The sequence below is a fragment of the Macrobrachium nipponense genome, chromosome 6, assembly GCF_015104395.2.
Source record: "Macrobrachium nipponense isolate FS-2020 chromosome 6, ASM1510439v2, whole genome shotgun sequence".
In the NCBI taxonomy this organism is placed as follows: Eukaryota; Metazoa; Arthropoda; class Malacostraca; order Decapoda; family Palaemonidae; genus Macrobrachium; species Macrobrachium nipponense.
The window spans coordinates 6,250,119-6,268,102 of record NC_061108.1 but is presented as its reverse complement, the minus strand read 5'-3'; the positions used below and the strand labels follow the sequence as shown (position 1 = coordinate 6,268,102).

The 17,984-nt window shown below is 47.8% G+C and overlaps 1 protein-coding gene across 2 annotated transcripts in view; it reads left to right on the top strand.

Annotated features, from left to right (window-relative positions):
- Positions 1–17,984, top strand: part of LOC135216360 (ribonuclease P protein subunit p40-like) — a 123,002-nt gene that overhangs the window by 86,505 nt on the left and 18,513 nt on the right. Inside the window, exons 1-2 of one of the 2 annotated variants that reach the window (XM_064251600.1) lie at positions 1,962–2,116; positions 6,327–6,475. In XM_064251600.1, the coding sequence (XP_064107670.1) occupies positions 6,344–6,475 (132 nt within the window). In that variant the 5' untranslated portion in view covers positions 1,962–2,116; positions 6,327–6,343. Of the gene's footprint in view, positions 1–1,961; positions 2,117–6,326; positions 6,476–17,984 lie in introns of those variants that run through there. The other variant, XM_064251601.1, reaches the window with a different exon arrangement.

The following is a 17,984-nucleotide window of genomic DNA, read 5'->3' as shown; positions in this document are numbered from 1 at the left end:
CAATATCTGAAAACCAGTGAAGACGAGTGGCTAAAGAGTGCATGGGAAGAAGGACTAATAAAAGTAGACGAAGACCCAGAAATATACAGAGACAGGAGAAAGACAGAAAGAACAGAGGACTGGCACAACAAACCAATGCACGGACAATACATGAGACAGACTAAAGAACTAGCCAGCGATGACAATTGGCAATGGCTACAGAGGGGGAGAGCTAAAGAAGGAAACTGAAGGAATGATAACAGCGGCACAAGATCAGGCCCTAAGAACCAGATATGTTCAAAGTACGATAGACTGAAATAACATCTCTCCCATATGTAGGAAGTGCAATACGAAAAATGAAACCATAAACCACATAGCAAGTGAATGCCCGGCACTTGCACAGAAGCCACGTACAAAAGAGGCATGATTCAGTGGCAAAAGCCCTCCACTGGAGCCTGTGTAAGAAACATCAGCTACCTTGCAGTAATAAGTGGTACGAGCACCAACCTGAAGGAGTGATAGAAAACGAGTCAGGCAAAGATCCTCTGGGACTATGGTATCAGCAACGGATAGGGTGATACGTGCAAATAGACCAGACGTGACGTTGATTGACAAAGTCAAGAAGAAAGTATCACTCATTGATGTCGCAATACCATGGGACACCAGAGTTGAAGAAGAAAGAGAAGGAAAAAATGGATAAGTATCAAGATCTGAAAATAGAAATAAGAAGGATATGGGATATGCCAGTGGAAATCGTACCCATAATCATAGGAGCACTAGGCACGATCCAAGATCCCTGAAAAGGAATCTAGAAAAACTAGAGGGCTGAAGTAGCTCCAGGTCTCATGCAGAAGAGTGTGATCCTAGAAACGGCACACATAGTAAGAAAAGTGATGGACTCCTAAGGAGGCAGGATGCAACCCGGAACCCACACTATAATAGTAATTAATAATAATAATTAATAATAATTAATAATACATGGCACATCGCTGTCTACAACCAAAAAGTAAAACAAAATAAAAATATATTAATGAAACAAGAAATGTATGACCGAATGTTTTCAAGGTGATCACAAGAATCATTATAAGCTTAATAATCTTTAATACGGAATCTTAGGTAAATACACAAGAATCATTATAAGCTTAATAATCTTTAATACGGAATCTTAGGTAAATACACTACGTAATGAGTGACAATTTGCATCAAACTGTGGATTTATGATGAACCGACTGAATGATTGTTTTGCAAGGAGTAAATGAAGGAAATACTATATACCCCACTGGACAGAAGAGAGTATGTGAGCTCTTTCAACAATAGTAATGAACATATTAGTACTAATGCACATTGTTAAGAATTTCCTGGATGACTGTACTACATAAAACCAAACAGATGAACAAGAACAATTACGGGGGAGCTTTTACAAAACCAATCTTTCACTATTACTACTACTTTAGAGGGCGCACTGATATAATAATGAAACCTTAAGCATAAACCATGATAAGAAATAATAGTTGATAGTTTTGTGCAGAAGCCATATCACATAAATAAAAAAAACTGGTTGCTTGATATACTTTTATTTACAGATCTACGGAAGGGGGAAATTGGAAACAGGAAAGAATTTATAAAAGAATAACAGCAAAACACAAACAGAGAAGGAGTAATAGAACAAGGGAGCAATTTAAAAGGCATTAGGACTAGACTAGGCACACTAAGTTAAAAGGGGAAGGTACAAAATTACTGTGGTGATTAAAAAAGATTAGAACATTTTGTTACTCTGCAGTACAGCGTATAACAAAATTAGAAAATTATATAGTTTTGTTTAGCGGCCATATCAGGAAAATAAAGAGGAACTGATAGTTGATATACATTTACTGACAGATCTGCTGTAGGGGGAATAGAAAATAGTTAAGAATTTACAAGAGAATTAAGTCTTTACAGAGAGAACAGGCTTAAAATAAACACAAACAGAGGAATACAACGAGTAAGGGGAGCCATTCTAGAGTCAAATTCAGCCTACTACTACCACTACTACTCCTCCAGCGCGTGTGTCACGGGAAAGTCGCATTGTTTTGAAGTTATTCACCGTAGGGGACGTATTTTGTACTACAAGAATATAGGAACACCCAGATTGATACAGGTACTGTATAATTTTAGATGCAAATCTCTTATTTACAAACTAACCTGGTGACAGGTTAAGCATTTTGACTTCGAACTTTTTTTCCACTTCGGACTCCTACCTTAGGTAGTTTACTACTACCTAGGTATTTACCTAATTTTTCTGATGCCGAATGTCACTTTGTGTTTGGGGAGAGGGTCCAAGTGATGCAAAGCCCCCTTGCCAGGTCAGGGCATGGCACCCTAAGTCAAATGAAGAAAGGTCACCCTTAGTTACCTATGTCATCAGATTAGAGGGGCAAACCTCTCCCCCCTGGCCAGGTCAGGGCACAGCGCCCTAGGTTAGGTTAACTACCTAGGTAAGATCTGGTTAGGTCATGCATGGCACCCTAGAAAAAGTTAAGGTATTTAGGTAGATCTAGGGTACCTATCCGCGCCGGCCCAAACTATGGCAATTGCGGTTTTTCCATGCAGTTTTAGCTACCTCCTGAGCAAGAATTTAAAGTAATATTTATTCGTACGACTGTAATTAACCCCCAGGGGCCAGTACTAAACACGGTGAAATACATTGGACGCCCCAATCCCTAGTGGCTGTCGTATCCGCGGTTACGTTTCTTGCTGGGTAATTCTAAAGATTAGGTAGTTCCGCACGAACTGCAAAGAATGTAACTGCGGATACGACATCCACTAGGGATTGGGGCGTCCAATGTATTTTGCAGTGTTTAGTACTGGCCCCTGGGGGTTAATTACAGTCGTCCGAATAAATATTACTTTAAATTCTTGTTCAGTAAGTAAAATAACATAGGAAAACGTCAATTGCCATAGACTAGGCCACCGCGGATTGCTTCTGTAGAAATACTGGTATTTATACAGAAGCAGTCCGCACAGACTGCGAGGAACGTAACCACGGATACAACATCCACTAGGAATTGGGGCGCCCAATGTATTTTGCCGTGTTTAGTACTGGCCCCAGGGGGAGGGGGTTAATTACAATCGTCCGAATAAATATTACTTTAAATTCTTGTTCAGTAGGTAAAACTGCATAGAAAAACTGCAACTACCATAGTCTAGGCTGCCGCGGATAAGTACCCTAGATCTACCAAGGTTAAGGTTGTTTTGCTTAGGTAGGCTGTACCTGGGGCCAGGCCACGTGCCCGAACAGAAGTTGGTAGATCTAGGTAATACCTAACTCCGTGTCGGGTATTCTTTAGAAATAAGAGTTTCCTATAGTATTTGGGTTGCTTATTGAGAATTTACCATTATTTTATGGGGGTCGACTGTAATTAACCCCCAGGGACCAGTACTAAACATGGCAAATACATTTGATGCCCCAATCCCTGGTGGCTGTCGTATTCTGGGAACGTTCCTTGCAGTCCGTGTGAGTTAGGTATTGCCCAGAATTACCCAGAAGTTTAGTCCGGCTGATATTTCCAATACCCAGTGTTACTTGATAATGAGTGTTATTGGCAGTCCAAAACTGGAAAGCCTGCTTCTGGCCAGGTCAGGGCACATTAGGAAGATAAGTTCAGGTTAGGACATGGCATTTTAGGTAAGGTTAGGTTTGACCTGTTTTCATTGTTGGATTCAGTAATTCTACAGAATAGTTCCGCACGGACTGCAAGGAACGTAACCGCGGATGCAACATCCACTAGGGATTGGGGCGTCAATGTATTTCGCCGTGTTTAGTACTGGCCCCTGGAGATTAATTACAGTCGTCCAAATAAATATTACTTAAAATTCTTGTTCAGGAGGTAAAACTGCATAGAAAACCGCAACTGCCATAGTCTAGGCCGCCACGGAATAGTACTGTAGATCTACCTTGGATTCCTCACTCCTACCCATCTCCTTACTCTGCATCAGCTCTGTGCTTTGAACATTTCTGATAATCTTTCGTTTAGCAAGCGAGGACCTAATTACGGAGTTAGTAGACTCCCTTATATCCTACAATTCCTGGGGACCATGGGAGGAAAGCAGGATCTTTGGATGTGGTAAACTCAATATGACTAAAATACAAGGACCTTAATCCCACTATTCAATCAGATTAAGGTAATTTCATGGAAGGTTCTCTCACTAAAGTCATGCATGGGGGTAAGGACCTGGTACCCTAGGTTAGCTTAAGTGCAGTTGGGTTATTTTATGATAAAAGTGAAGATTACTACCAAACCCCTCTGGTTCATAACTATCAATTTATGTGCAAATTATGGCATTTTTAGTATACCAGTTCCTTAGGGATGAATGCAAAAACAAACTGTAAATATCATAAACACAAAAGGCATAAACAAAAACATAAGTAAAAGGCAGTAAACATTACAGTCATCAACTAAAAGGAACCAGAACACTAAGTAAAAATAGTTCAGTTTTACCTGGGTTATTTGCTAACATAAGTTACATGAGAACCATTCGAAGCATATATTAAAACATGGGCTATAATGATATTTTCTAGTCAAAAATGGTATCACTAATCTACAGCCTAGTCTACCTTGGCATTTTAGGAAATGAGAGGCACTGACAATTGTCAGCTTAGTATGGATTCTACCATACAGTACATTTTGCGAAACAGTTAAGATTAATAACCTGCTTATATAATACTAATCTACCAACAAGGAATTCAAATACTACATACGGTCAAATGATGTTCATTTAGGCATTTTGAAAGTTTCCCATTAATTGTTGGATATTGTTTGGGGGTTGATAGCTGCTTGCAGCGCATTTGCTAACAGTTACTGCTTTGTTTGCTCAAATGACAAATCTGCAGTCATACTAGCCAATGAACTTTATTTCAATCTGTTTAGTATTACATATTGTAGCAATAGGTTTTTTATTTTTGGGAAATCTATAACAAGTCACTAAAGTGCTAGTGTCTTATACTTTCAATTCTGAATGAATTAGATAATTAGCCTAACTGCTGTTGCAGCAGCACAGATATTCTTAAATGGGAAATGGTTAGAAATTCCAAGCTACCCATCATAACCAGTTCCCAAGTTTTTGTGGCTGGTTAAGCATATATTGGGTTATTGCTGCTCAACCTTATATGGCACATGCACCCTTTCACCAATGTTGTCAGAATGTCATTCCCCCCCCCCCCCCCCCCCCCCCCAACCCTCCCCCCCCCCCCCCCCCCCCCCCCCCCCCCCCCCCCCCCCCCCCCCCCCCCCCCCCCCCCCCCCCCCCCCCCCCCCCCCCACCCCCCCCCCCCCCCCAACCCCCCCCCCCACCCCCCCCCCCCCCCCCCCCCCCCCACCACCCCCCCCCCCACCCCCCCAACCCCCCCCCCCCCCCCCCCCCCCCCCCCCCCCCCCCCCCCCCCCCCCCCCCCCCCCCCCCCCCCCCCCCCCCCCCCCCCCCCCAACCCCCACCCCCCACCCCCCCCCAAAACCCCCCCCCCCCTCTTCCAAAAAATATGCAACAAAATATTAACACTCACACACAAGCTAAAGGAAAGAAAGGCCACCATGACCTCTCAGTAGTATAGACCACCATTGCATACTGCATTTTGCGTGATTGTAGAGCCAGTATGACCCTGTCAATCTGTGGTCACAATTCCCCCCAAAACTGAAATCCCACCCCCCTTCTGGCAAAATTCCCCCCTGGTTGAGAATCACTGGGTTAGCATGACTTAACCTAACATATAATAAGAGGAAACTGCTGTAGTTTAACCAATAATTGCTATTTCCCAAAAATGAAATTTTGTAATGAAGAATACACAATTTGATTTTGCATTTAGCCCAAGTGTTGTCAATGAAAAGATATGGGTGGGTGGGAGCTGATGTTGAAAATTTAATACAGTATAAAGAAATGCTCTGTTACAATATTAACATTTATGTTGTACTCTGTTTTACTATATTGTATACTTACTATATCATATCTGTGATACATAACTTAGTTAAACCTGTTTTTTGGTGAACTTTGAACTTTTGGTTGTTGAAGCCCTTGTCATTGAGCAAAGCTTTTTTTCACCATGTCAGGAATTGTGTGTTTGTGCTTGTTTTTTTCAATAATGGGTAGGATGCAAGAACAAATGTTTTGGACAAGAGTATGTATGCTGATAGTTTATTTCACCCAGAAATGTACTTGCTCATGTCAGTTATCTTTTTCATTACAAGAATTGGGAATGCTCCAAGCATCTGGTACCACTCCATGCTGTCCTCCTTTGGACATCATTAGACATATATAAAATTACAATTTTTTTAATGATAATTTTGAGTAATGTATTGTAATTCGTCTTTTTACAGTTGCTCATGATACAACGATGCATGAGCCAGAAGTTTTACACTTCCCAGCTCCAGAGAGTCATGTGGGGTTTTCCAGACATTCCATTAATGATCCTCAGTTGGATTCCATCTTTCAACATCTTATTGATGAACATCCTTTCAATACAAAAGTAAGTTTTCTTGTTTGATATACATCTTATCTGCAATCCTTAAGCATATAAACAGTCTAATTTTTCCTCAGGTAGGACAATTTTCAAAAGAACATTACGAGAGCCACATTAGTATAAAATTATATTAGTTGTAGGTCGTGATTTGTCTTATCTACGCAGTGTATATGTCTCCTTATGCTGTATCGTTAGATCATATGGATGTCATTAATACAAGCCATCAGGGTCTAGCTTCCCTCGTACAGTCTCTAGGAATTTCATTTACTATATTTTTGACATTTGTTTCCAGTGGAATGAAGTGCACAGTTGAACATGTTCACATATTGATAGCACATATTCTGTAAAATCCCATTTTGGAGTTCTTTTATATTTCATTGGGTTGCATAAGTCTGGGCACTTTTTGTCATTCCACTTCAGAAGAGCTCGATAGAATCCAAGAGATAAATGCACTCTGTATTGGAACTTAAAAATCCCATTTTGTTTCAGAGCTATGAACCATTTCTTTATAAGGAGTGTTCCACCTGCTTCCTAGCAAGTTGACCACATGAACTGCTCTTAGGTAAAAGCAGACATGAGATAAGGAAGTGAGAATTTTCCCAAAATGGAGTTTTCATATTAAAACTAATATTGTAATACCTACCTGAACACCTGAATTAGCCCTGGTCACCTGACCAGCCCGAACAGCACCCCACAAAAATGACCAACACTTGGGTAAAATTTTAACTGCCAGCGCTTCCAACGCTGCAGGTAAACATTGTTACTGAGTCACCTGTTCGTGCTGCCAACCGCCGGCTGACAGTGACTACTCCCATCAATTGCTAAATCATTGATCATTTGACGAGGGGAGGAGGGTGGGTGTCATTCAGGTGTTCAGGTAGGTATCACAATACAGGCAGTCCCCAGGTTACAACGGGGGTTCTGTTCTTAAGACGCGTCGTAACCCGAAAATCGTCGTAAGCCGGAACGACGTTGGAAAAATGTCTTAAACTAATAAAAAGTTATAAAAACCTTACTTGTAATCCTTTGGTTACACTACATGTTGTTTCCTGTAGTTTTATGTACAACTGGAGTTATTTTCATAAAAAAAATGCGGATTCTTGAAGGTAAAACTATTGTAATCCTCTTGGTGACACTACATTCTTGAAGTTTTATGTACAACTGGAGTGATTTTGCCAAATCTTTAGGGCTACAAGAACAGTTGATTACTATTTACGTATCATATAGACTAATTAAGTAAACGTATCTTAAAATAGGCTTATATAATAGTATCAACAAAACATTTACTGGCATGAGTCAGGGGCCGTTTAATGAAACGAACACTTGTTCCGATACGTAATACCAAAACCTCGGTCCTTTAACAATAGGAAGTAGCTAGCGGCAGCTGGAACGGGGTCGTAAGCTTCGAACAAGGGGAGAACGGTAGTTAACTGCTTGTCCGATCGTCGCGCGGCCGCGCGCACTGGGAGGTAACAAATCACTTTTGCTTTCGGCCGTGTGTGGGAAGGACGTGTTCGTCATCGCTCTGCCCGCTTTGTCGTTTGCTTTGAGTTTGAGTATTTGCCCTCTCTTTCTGTATAAATCAGAGTGACTGTAAGTACTGTACATTTCTTTATTGATCTTGCAATGAGTGAGAAAGGAAATGGAGATATCACCGCGCCCTCCAGTCGCCGTAGAGTGTTGTCCCGGGCTGGAGGGGCGTAGATGTGGAGGTTTTAGATCATTTGTTGATGTGGACCCTCACGAGGTTTGTACTCGTGTCGGGGGCGAGAGTGCTCCGCAACGAGCCCTGTGTCATATGTATGAATTGGTCCGAGGCGCAGTGGGTGCTGTACGAGGGCAGGAAGAGACTTAGGCCGCCCAAGAAGTCATCGGAAAGTCCAGTGACTCCTTTGGTAACGGACACTTCGTCCTCTTTCCTGCCCCCCGGCCAGCCCCCACGTTTTGCGCCTTCCCCTCTGCGGGGGGGGTAGCGGAGTCCTTCTCCTCTCTCGATCCGTCGAGTGTGGATGAGGGCGCCCGCTACCTCCCGGACGTACAGCTGTACTCGGGGTCTTCCGTCCGCTCTGGGGGGGGTGCTTCTCCCCCCAGGCGTGAGGAAACCCCTCTAACTAACCCGACTATTGCTTCCGCAGGTGTGCCATCAGCGAAGGACGACCTGGGACAGGTGTGGGAGTCGCTGGGACTGCAGGGAGTGCCCAGCATTCAAGGTTGATTCAGCGTGTTGGCGGGGTCGGCAGTGGTCACTCATGGTGCGGTGACCACTACTACAACCACAGTAACGACACCAGCATATGAGATGCCACCGCATCTGGTGTATACGCCACATATAATGTCGGTGACACCACGGCTGCCATACAAAAACCCATTACTGCCGTGCCAAAGAGGACGGTGCCACCACCACCTGGATCTTTGTATTGCCGACCCCGGACTTCCGCTGCCCAAAGAGTACCCCCCTGGACCTGCCGCCAGTGCCGAGGATGACGGTAACTGCCGACAGGACGCCGTGGCTCTCCTGTGGTACCTGCGTGCCTGCCGTACCTGTTGCTGTCCCAGCCGCTCATTCCTTTTCAGATCAGGGGCCTGCGCATTCTCTTCAGATGTTCCTGCCGTTCCTGCTGTTCCCGGACCTGTTCCTGTTGTTCCTGCTTGGTGGTGCTGTCACAGTCTCAGGTCTTTCCGGGACAGGTGCAGTCGGGCCCTGTTTGCTTCGGCAACTGCCCCGGCTCCCTCCTGGATGGAAGACCTGACGTCTGTCCTGCGGAGCCTGGCGAAGAAGAAGAGGAAGAGGAAGAAGGTGTCGTCGTCGTCTTCGTCGTCTTCTTCGTCGTCTGCTGCCTCTCCTTCCCCTTCGACTTCTAAGGCTAAACAGCCGAAGAAGAAGAAGGTTGCCTCCTCCCCCCCTAAGAAGACTCCTTCGGGATCTTCTAAGGGCCCGGCTCGCTCAGGCGAGCTGGGGAGCTCTTCTGCTGGTCCTCCTGTTCCTTCGGGAACGGGTGCCCGTCGCTTCTTCTGCAAAGAAGAAGTCGACGGGGACCAGAGGTGCACAGCCTCGGCTGGTGCGTCCTCACCTGGTGCTAGCGGTTCTGCCGCTAAACCAGGTTCCGTCTCGGCCGGCCGCTTCTCGTTCGCGAGAAGCACCGATGTGGACGCTCTTCCAAAGAGGACCGTCCAGCCAAAGTTTTGACGCCCGAGCTCGCTCGCCGTCAAGACAGCGGCGCGGAGCAGAAGACTGGCGAGAGTCGTGCACACGACTCTCGCCAGGCCAGTGGACGCTCTCGCAGCGATCAACTGGCTGCTCGGGCTGACGTGACGGTCGCTGACCGGCCACGGGTTGAGGCGAGGAAGGAGTCCCCACGGCCGCCGGTACCAGCCACGGCTGGTACCAGCGGTTGACGCGCCGAGAAGGACGCTGGCCGGTCTCGACGCGACAGAGAGCCTAGCAGGTCACCCGTCCGCCGCGCTCCCGATGGGACCGGGCGGAGACGGTGACAGCGGCAGCTCGCCTGACGCTAGAGATCGGTCTCGACGTTCTCAGCCGAGCCAATCGCCCCAGGCGAGCGGCAAGGCTAGGCCTGCTGCCCGACCGTCACCGCGGGTTGACGATCAGCAGCAGCCCTCCACGCACGCTGGTACCGGCCAGAGAGCGAGGGGGGAGCGTCAGGTCTGCCTATCCCGTACCTTCAACCTCCTCTCGGGCTATACCGGGAGGAGGAGCGAGGTACCCGAGGAGCGATCACGAGAGGTGCGCCGCTCGTGACCCAGCTATGACGCCGTACGGCTCAGGCACGGTCTTAGGACCGACCAGAACGTACGCGCAAGTAGTTGGAGGCGACCGTCAGGGGTCTGTTGCTGCTTCTCCTTCTGAAGGAGGAGTATCGAGGGATATGCTCTTGCTGGAGGGACTGGACGGTCCTACTCCACAAGACGCTGTAACTCCTGAGATACAGAGGAACTTCGCAGAGGTCATTAAGCTGATGCGTCTGCATAATGACCTTGCGGAAGGATCCGCCGCTACCACCGGCAGAGCCCACGTCCCGGATCGAATCATTTTGGGGTCCCAAGAGGGAGCCCAAAATGATGGTGGGGTTGGCCACGATCGGAGCTTGCGGACTCGGTCCTGGATCAGGTGGAGAATCTCGTCTCCGGACGGGAGGACTCGCTAAAATCCGGACGGTCCTCTAAGCTGCTTCCTCCTCCTCTACAGCGGAGGCAGAGGCGATTTTACGTGCCTTCGGAAGACCCGATACTGCCGAAACAGGTTAACCCGGAGTTAGCGAGGCTGACTCCAGGTGTGGTCCCTGCAGCAGCTCCTGTCGGAGAACCTATGGTTCTCGCAGCAGGAGGCACTTGCCCTGGAATCTACCGCTATGGGCAGCATTCCAGGCAGTTTCCTGGTTGGATTTGTGGTCCCCTCACAATATCCAAAGTAGCGGGCGCTCTGGGAGTTCTGCTCTCGAAGACGACTCTTCTTTCAGGAGACTGTGCCAGTCTTGGAGGAAGAGCAATCTCTTTACCTCGCCCATCAGACTGCTAACCTGTGGGCCAACTTGGCTTCTTCGACGTAGGGACGCAGTCCCTTACCCGAGTGACCAAGGGGGCCGGGCGTGAGGCGGCACTCGGGCTACGAAATGGGACCTCTTAGGAGTTCCCCAGCTCTCTTTCCAGAGATGGTGGACGCTGCGGTGGAACGGCGGCGCACTGACGAGAGTGACCGCTTAGTCCACCAGGCAGTCTCGAAGGTTTCTGGGCAATCTCGAGTAACTGCGGCCAAACCAAAGAGCTTGGCTAGCGCTTCCACGGCGGCGAAGACTTGTTGCACCGTCTAAGCCCCGTGTGAAGACTCCTGTTGTTTCAACTTCTGCTAGAGGAGGCCGCAACCAGCCCTCCTCCCAGCCCTCCTTTCCCCGAGGAGGTGCTGGAAAGAAGTCGAAACGAGGAGGGAAAACGCTAGGGACGGCGTTTCCCCCTCGCACCTGCTCCGCCGAAGTGGGGGGGTGCCTAGCGAGCCATTGGGCGGGACTTGGCAGCGCTATGGCGCCGAGAACTGGATAGTAGACGTCCTTCGGGAGGGATATCTACTACCCTTCGAGTCTCGGCCCCCCTCATCTCCAAACCGGTCCATCTACAGACCTATGTCGGGGATCAGCAAAGGACAACGCTCTTCGACAGGAGATCAAGACCATGCTGGCGAAACGAGCTGTAGAAATCGTGGAGGACCAGTCACCGGGCTTTTACAGCCGCCTCTTCCTAGTGGAGAAGGCATCGGGGGGCTGGCGTCCGGTGATAGACCTCTCTCCCCTGAAACCGCTTCGTTCGCACGACGCGGTTCACGATGGACGTCGGCACCGCTCAGTGCTCGACTCGATCAGGGGAACGATTTCAGCTTTCAGTGGACTTGAAGGACGCGTATTTTCAAATACCCATCCATCAGTCCTCCAGAAAGTACCTCCGCTTCATCTTCGACGGGACGGTGTACCAATTCAGGGCACTTTGTTTCGGTCTCTCAACCGCCCCACAGGTGTTCACCGCGAGTGTTCATCTGGTGTCGGCTTGGGCCCATTCGAACGGGATACGTCTTCTGAGGTATCTCGACGATTGCTAGTCCTGGCGAGCTCCCGCTCGCAGTTGCTACAGGACAGAGATCGACTCCTCAAGTTTTGTCGCGATCTGGGGATCGTGATAAACTACGAGAAGTCCGATCTTGAACCCAAGCAGAAGATGAAGTACCTGGGTATGCTGATAGACACGGTAGCAGGGCAAGTCTTTGCCGCAGACTTGCGGTATCAGCAAATTCAGGGAGGCAGCCGGCCGGTTCCTGTCTCGGCAGGAACAGGCAGCCACAGCAATGGCAAGTCGTGATCGGCCATCTGTCGTCACTCGAGAAGTTAGTCCCTCACGGGCGTCTTCACCTGCGGTCTCTCCAGTGGAGGCTAAGGGAGAGTTGGTCTCAGGCCAAGGATCCTCCTACTTTCCCGTGGCTATCACGGACAAGGTGAGGCAGGACCTAGCCTGGTGGCTCGACGACAAGAACCTCTTAAGAGGAGTGCCCATACACACTCCCCCCCCGGAGATGCTTCTGTTCTCAGACGCATCGACCGAGGGATGGGGCGCACACCTGGAGGAGTTGCTGACTGCAGGTGTGTGGGACCATCACGAAAAGCACCTTCACATCAATGTCCTGGAACTCAAGGCGGCGTTCAACGCTCTCCCAAGAGTTTCAGGACCGCTTGGTGGGACACTCAGTGGTGTTGATGTGCGACAACACCACAGTAGTGGCATATGTTCAACCAAGCAGGGGGGGCTAGTGTCTCTTCCGCTCCATCAGTTGACGGTGCAGGTGCACGAGTGGGCCAACGGCTCACTCGATAGAGCTGTCAGCACGCTACATTCCAGGCAAGAGGAATGTAAGTAGCAGACAAGCTCAGCCGTCGGGGATCAGGTGATAGGGACCGAATGGTCCTCTACACCAAGACGTGGCGGAAAGGCTCTTCAACCTGTGGGGGCGACCGGTCGTAGACCTGTTCGCCACCCGGCACAACAGAAAAACTTCAGGTTTTCTTTTCAGCTGTGCCGACCCATGGGCAGCTGCAGAGGACGCTCTCCAACACCCCTGGGACAACCTCTTCGCGTACGCCTTTCCTCCCTTCTGTCTGATTCGGAAAGTGATCAGTCGAGCGCTGGTCACTCCCAATCTCAGAATGATCCTGGTGGCTCCCAAACGGCCACAAGCCGTTTGGTATCCGGACCTGCTGGCTCTCTTGCGGACGCACCGAGAGAGCTACCCACTTGGCACAACCTTCTAGCCCAGCCACACGTAGAACGGTACCACCAAGCAGTCCAGTCCCTTCAACTTCACGGCTGGCTGTTATCCACCATCTCTTGCGAACGAGAGGCTTTTCTCGTAGCGCAGCAACAGAGATGGCTGGACACGTCCGACAGTCCTCTGCAGCTGTGTACCAGGGGAAGTGGGCCGTCTTCTGTGGTTGGTGTCGTAGACAGGGTCTGTCTCCTCTCAGAGCCACTCTTCAGCAGGTAGCGGATTTCCTCGTGTTTCTTCGCCGAGAGAAGCTCCTCTCAGTACCCACAGTTAAAGGATATAGAGCAGCACTGGCGCTCGTCCTAAAAACTGAGGGGACTGGACATCTCGAATTCGTTCGAGATCTCCTTGCTAATGAGGAGCTTCGAAAGGTCTTGCCCACCCAGGGAACTCAGGCCCCCTGAGTGGGATGTGACTCTCGTACTTAGGAGTTTGACTCGAAGACCCTTCGAGCCACTCCGAGAGTCGTCAGACAGGGATCTGACCCTCAAGACCCTCTTCTTGCTGGCCCTGGCATCGGCGAAGAGAGTAGGGGAACTACATGGCCTTTCTTTATGATGTTAAAACATACCAGAGGCTGGGGATCTGTGACGCTCGATTTCGTCCCGAAACTTCGTAGCTAAGACTCAGAATCCGTCGATCCCTGACGACAGGTTCGAGTCTTTCACGATCCCTCCCTCCTGGACTTCACCGATAACGATGCGGATGAGATGCTGCTTTGTCCTGTGAGGGGCGCTACGGCGCTATCTGAAGAGAACTCGACATCTCAGTCCTGAGTGTCGACGCCTCTTCGTTAGCACTGATGTTACCAAGAAAGAAGTCTCCAAGAACACGCTTTCTTTCTGGCTGCGTGAGGTGATCAGGAGAGCGTACGAAGCTGATGGTAGCGACGACATCCGTACGCTCCGACCGAGAGCCCACGAAGTCAGAGGTATCGGACCCTCCTTAGCGTTCCGTAAGAACTGCTCCGTGGCGCAGGTCCTGAAGGCAGGTGTCTGGGCCAACCAGACCACCTTCACGTCCTCTACCTCGGGATATTGCCCACAAGTCCTTGGATACTTTTTCCTTGGGACCGGGACCTGTGTGGCTGCTCAACACGTTGTGTAAGCTTACCCAGCACCCGAGCAGGCGAACAGCATCGATTCTGGTATGACTGGGAGAATGAATGCGTGAATGAGAGAGTGACTGGCTTCTCTTCACCATCTTTTTCTACCTCTACCTGTGGGCAGAGGGATACGGTCGTTACCTTGCTGGAAGGGAGTCAGATGCAGGTAAGCTATTCAACAGAGCTCCATCCTACCTCTTTAACTAGAGATAGGAGTATATATCCACCACTTTCTCCAACAAGGGGGAGAAAGTGGATGCCGACATGAGACAAACCCATTACTTTACATTTGCTCATGTAAAGGAAAAAGTTCTTACAATGCTGGTACAAAGAGATACGCTTGCCTCTCTCTTAGTACTCGGCCCAGAGGTCTGACCATTGATCCTGCGGTGCACACCACCCCGATCAATCGGACAGAGGCTTGGATCACTCCCTCGCTCTTACGACAGGGAGGCATTCCAGGGATGGACGAACACCAGTCTGTTCATCAAAAAGACTCAGATTCCTCCCACCAAGAAGTGAGTCTTCCTATTGTTAAAGGACCGAGGGTTTGTATTACGTATCGGAACAAATGACAATTTGTCGAAAATTGCATTTTTCCTAACTATACAAACCTGAGGTCCTTTTACATATAGTCCCTCCTCATGCCACCCCGCTCACTCTGCGTATTTTGCATGGGCCAAAAGCAAAAGTGATTTGTTTACCTCCCAGTCGCACGGCGCGCGACGATCGGACAAGCAGTTAACTACCGTTCTCCCTTGTTCAGAAGCTTACGACCGTTCACAGCTGCCGCTAGCTACTTCCTATTGTTAAAGACCTCAGGTTTGTATAGTTAAAGAAAAAATGCAATTTTCGACAAATTGTCATTTCTCTGTCCATATCTGTTCAGAAACTTACGTCAGTCCCCAAGACCATTGTTGCCAAGACGCCTCTCTCTCTCTCTCTCTCTCTCGTCTCTCTCTACTCTCTCTCCTCTTCTCTCTCTCTCTCTCTCTCTGATCAAATTACTGGATAATGTCTCTCTTTGGATACTTGGAATTTGCGTGTAATCTAACCAGAAACTTAGTTTTGTTATTATTACTGGAAACAAGCAATGATTTTTTTCATTATTTGCGCTTTTGGACTGTTATAAACTTTGCGCATCCAAGCTAGTATTCATTCGCTCGGAAACTAGTTCCGCATATGAGGCGTCACTAAAAAAACATAGAAAAATACGACATAAAAAGTGTCGAAAATCATCATAACCTAAAATTTTTGTTGTAATCTAATCCAGGAAACTTATTTTTTATTAATATACTGTGCTAAGCTATAAAGGATTTTTATAGTATGTGTTTTTTCGTTTTTTTTTTTTTTAAAAAAAGCGTCATTAAACTCAGCGATCGGAAGCGTCAGCGTCGTAATGTCAGAACAAACGTCGTACCCCAGGGGCGGATTTTTCAATGAATATTTAAGAAAAAAGCGTCGTAACCTCGAACGTTGTAAGCCGGAGCCGTTGTAACCCAGGGACTGCCTGTATTAGTTTTAATATGAAACTCCATATTGCAATACACCACCTGAACACCTGAATTAGCCCGATTCACAACATTTAATTTGAGGTGGGCTCATTCATCGTTTCAGCCCGACCACTCGATGTACATTGGTATAAACCCATTAAACTATTACCTGGATTAATACCGTTACTCACCTTTATCAATGATCAGGTGAGAAACGGAAGGAACGAGTACCTCAACGTTAGTCTGATCAGTAAGTCTCATCTTGGTCATGTCAAAACTCCCATGAAGAATCATAAACTTTCATATGTGGAGGGGAACTATACACCTCACATGTGGCTGCATAGCCTCCCATGTATAGAGGATAAGTCCCAAGGGCAGATCCTTCCAGAAACCTTCCATGTGGTATTATATACCTCTCATGTATGGAATGGAACTAAACATCTCCCATGTGGCTGTTAGCCTCCCATGTATGGAGAATAAGTTCCAAGGGCAGATCTTTCCTGACGTCCACTGAAGGCGAGTGATGAATCTAGAAGTTGCGATGAGGGAGCTGAGCCACTGCCAAAGAACATACTCACCAGGGATAGTACACCCAAACCCGACAAAAAGCCAGAAAAGTAGGCGACTAATCTACAAAAAACAAGAAAACAAATAAAACTACTACTTCCCCTACTACAATCCCCGCGCTCCAAATTGCCGACTAACCTAACACGGTAAGCCTAATTAGGCCGCTACGAACGGCCCTAGCGAGTAACCCTCCTCTGACACGAACTGTACATCTCTCAAGTAGAAAGAAGTAAATACCGACACTGATTTCCAAGATGCCGCTTCCAAAATCTTGTTTACTGAGAAATTCCTCAGGAATGCCAATGACGTTGCTTCACTCCTGATACTATGCGCTCTAGGGCGCGGAACATTGTTTCGGCAAAACTGTGTCTCTGGGAAGAGATTTGGAGATTACTTCCCTTGAGAAAAAAAACTAATTGCGTTTTTTTGAAAGCGGTCTAGAAGGATTCCTAGGCGAAACAAATAAAGACCGCAGTCATGGCAATAACTTGGCAGTGCGCAACAACGGTAGTGTTTAAGCAATTGCACTGGACAAAGACGCATTCGGCAATGTCACCACCGACGAAATCCTCAACAGATGAAACCGTAAACTCTCTCGGAAGAGGGTTAGTTTCTGACTCTGACTTTGCCACAAATTCCGGAAGATACGAGAGATGCAAATCCTTTCCGCAATGAAATGATCTTGAGACAAGCCTGAATTTTCCCCACTCTTTAGTTCCGTAGCCAGCGATATTAAAAACAAGACTTTTTTTGTTAGTAAGTTCTTATAAGGACAAAATGCTCCAGAGGTTCAAAGGCTTGCAAGCTTTAATAATTTTAGAACATCTGCTAAATCCCATGGGGGGCCCCGAAGCAAAACAATCGGTCGTTCGATCTTAAAAGATCTGAGAAGATCATGAAGGACTCTACTATTAGAAATCTCTGGTAAATGAAGCCTAAAGGTGATCACTAACATGGGACCTGTAGCCTGAAATAGTAGAGTAAGAGAGAGACTTGGATTTCCTGAGGAAAAGAAGAAAATCTGCCACCTTTGCTACTGTGGGGCGGGAAATACTATGCCCCTGTGCCCTGCACATGTACGGTACATCGCCCACCTTACTGGTATAACTTCCTTGTAGACTCCTCAGCACATAGAAAGTTGTCGAGCCACTACTTCCGAAAGACTGGACTTTCAGGTTGCTCGCTGCACAGTCTCCATGCAGCTAGGTTGAGCATGGGAAGGTTCGTTGTGGTAATGATGAAAATGCGGCGGCTTGAAAAGATCCTTCCTTCGTGGCAGGAGGATCGGAGGTTCGGACAGCACTTGCTAATAGATCCGGGAACCACAGTCTCTGAGGCCAAAACGGAGCAATTAGGGTCATCTGTATTCTTGCACCCTCTTCGCTTTGCCAGTACCTGATGAATGAGGCCGAACGGAGGGAAGGCATATACTACTACTTGTAGATTGTCCCACGGGTGGAGCATAGTGTCTGTCCCGCAAGACATAGGGTCTGCTACCGGAGAGAAATATACCGGGAGACGATAATTCAA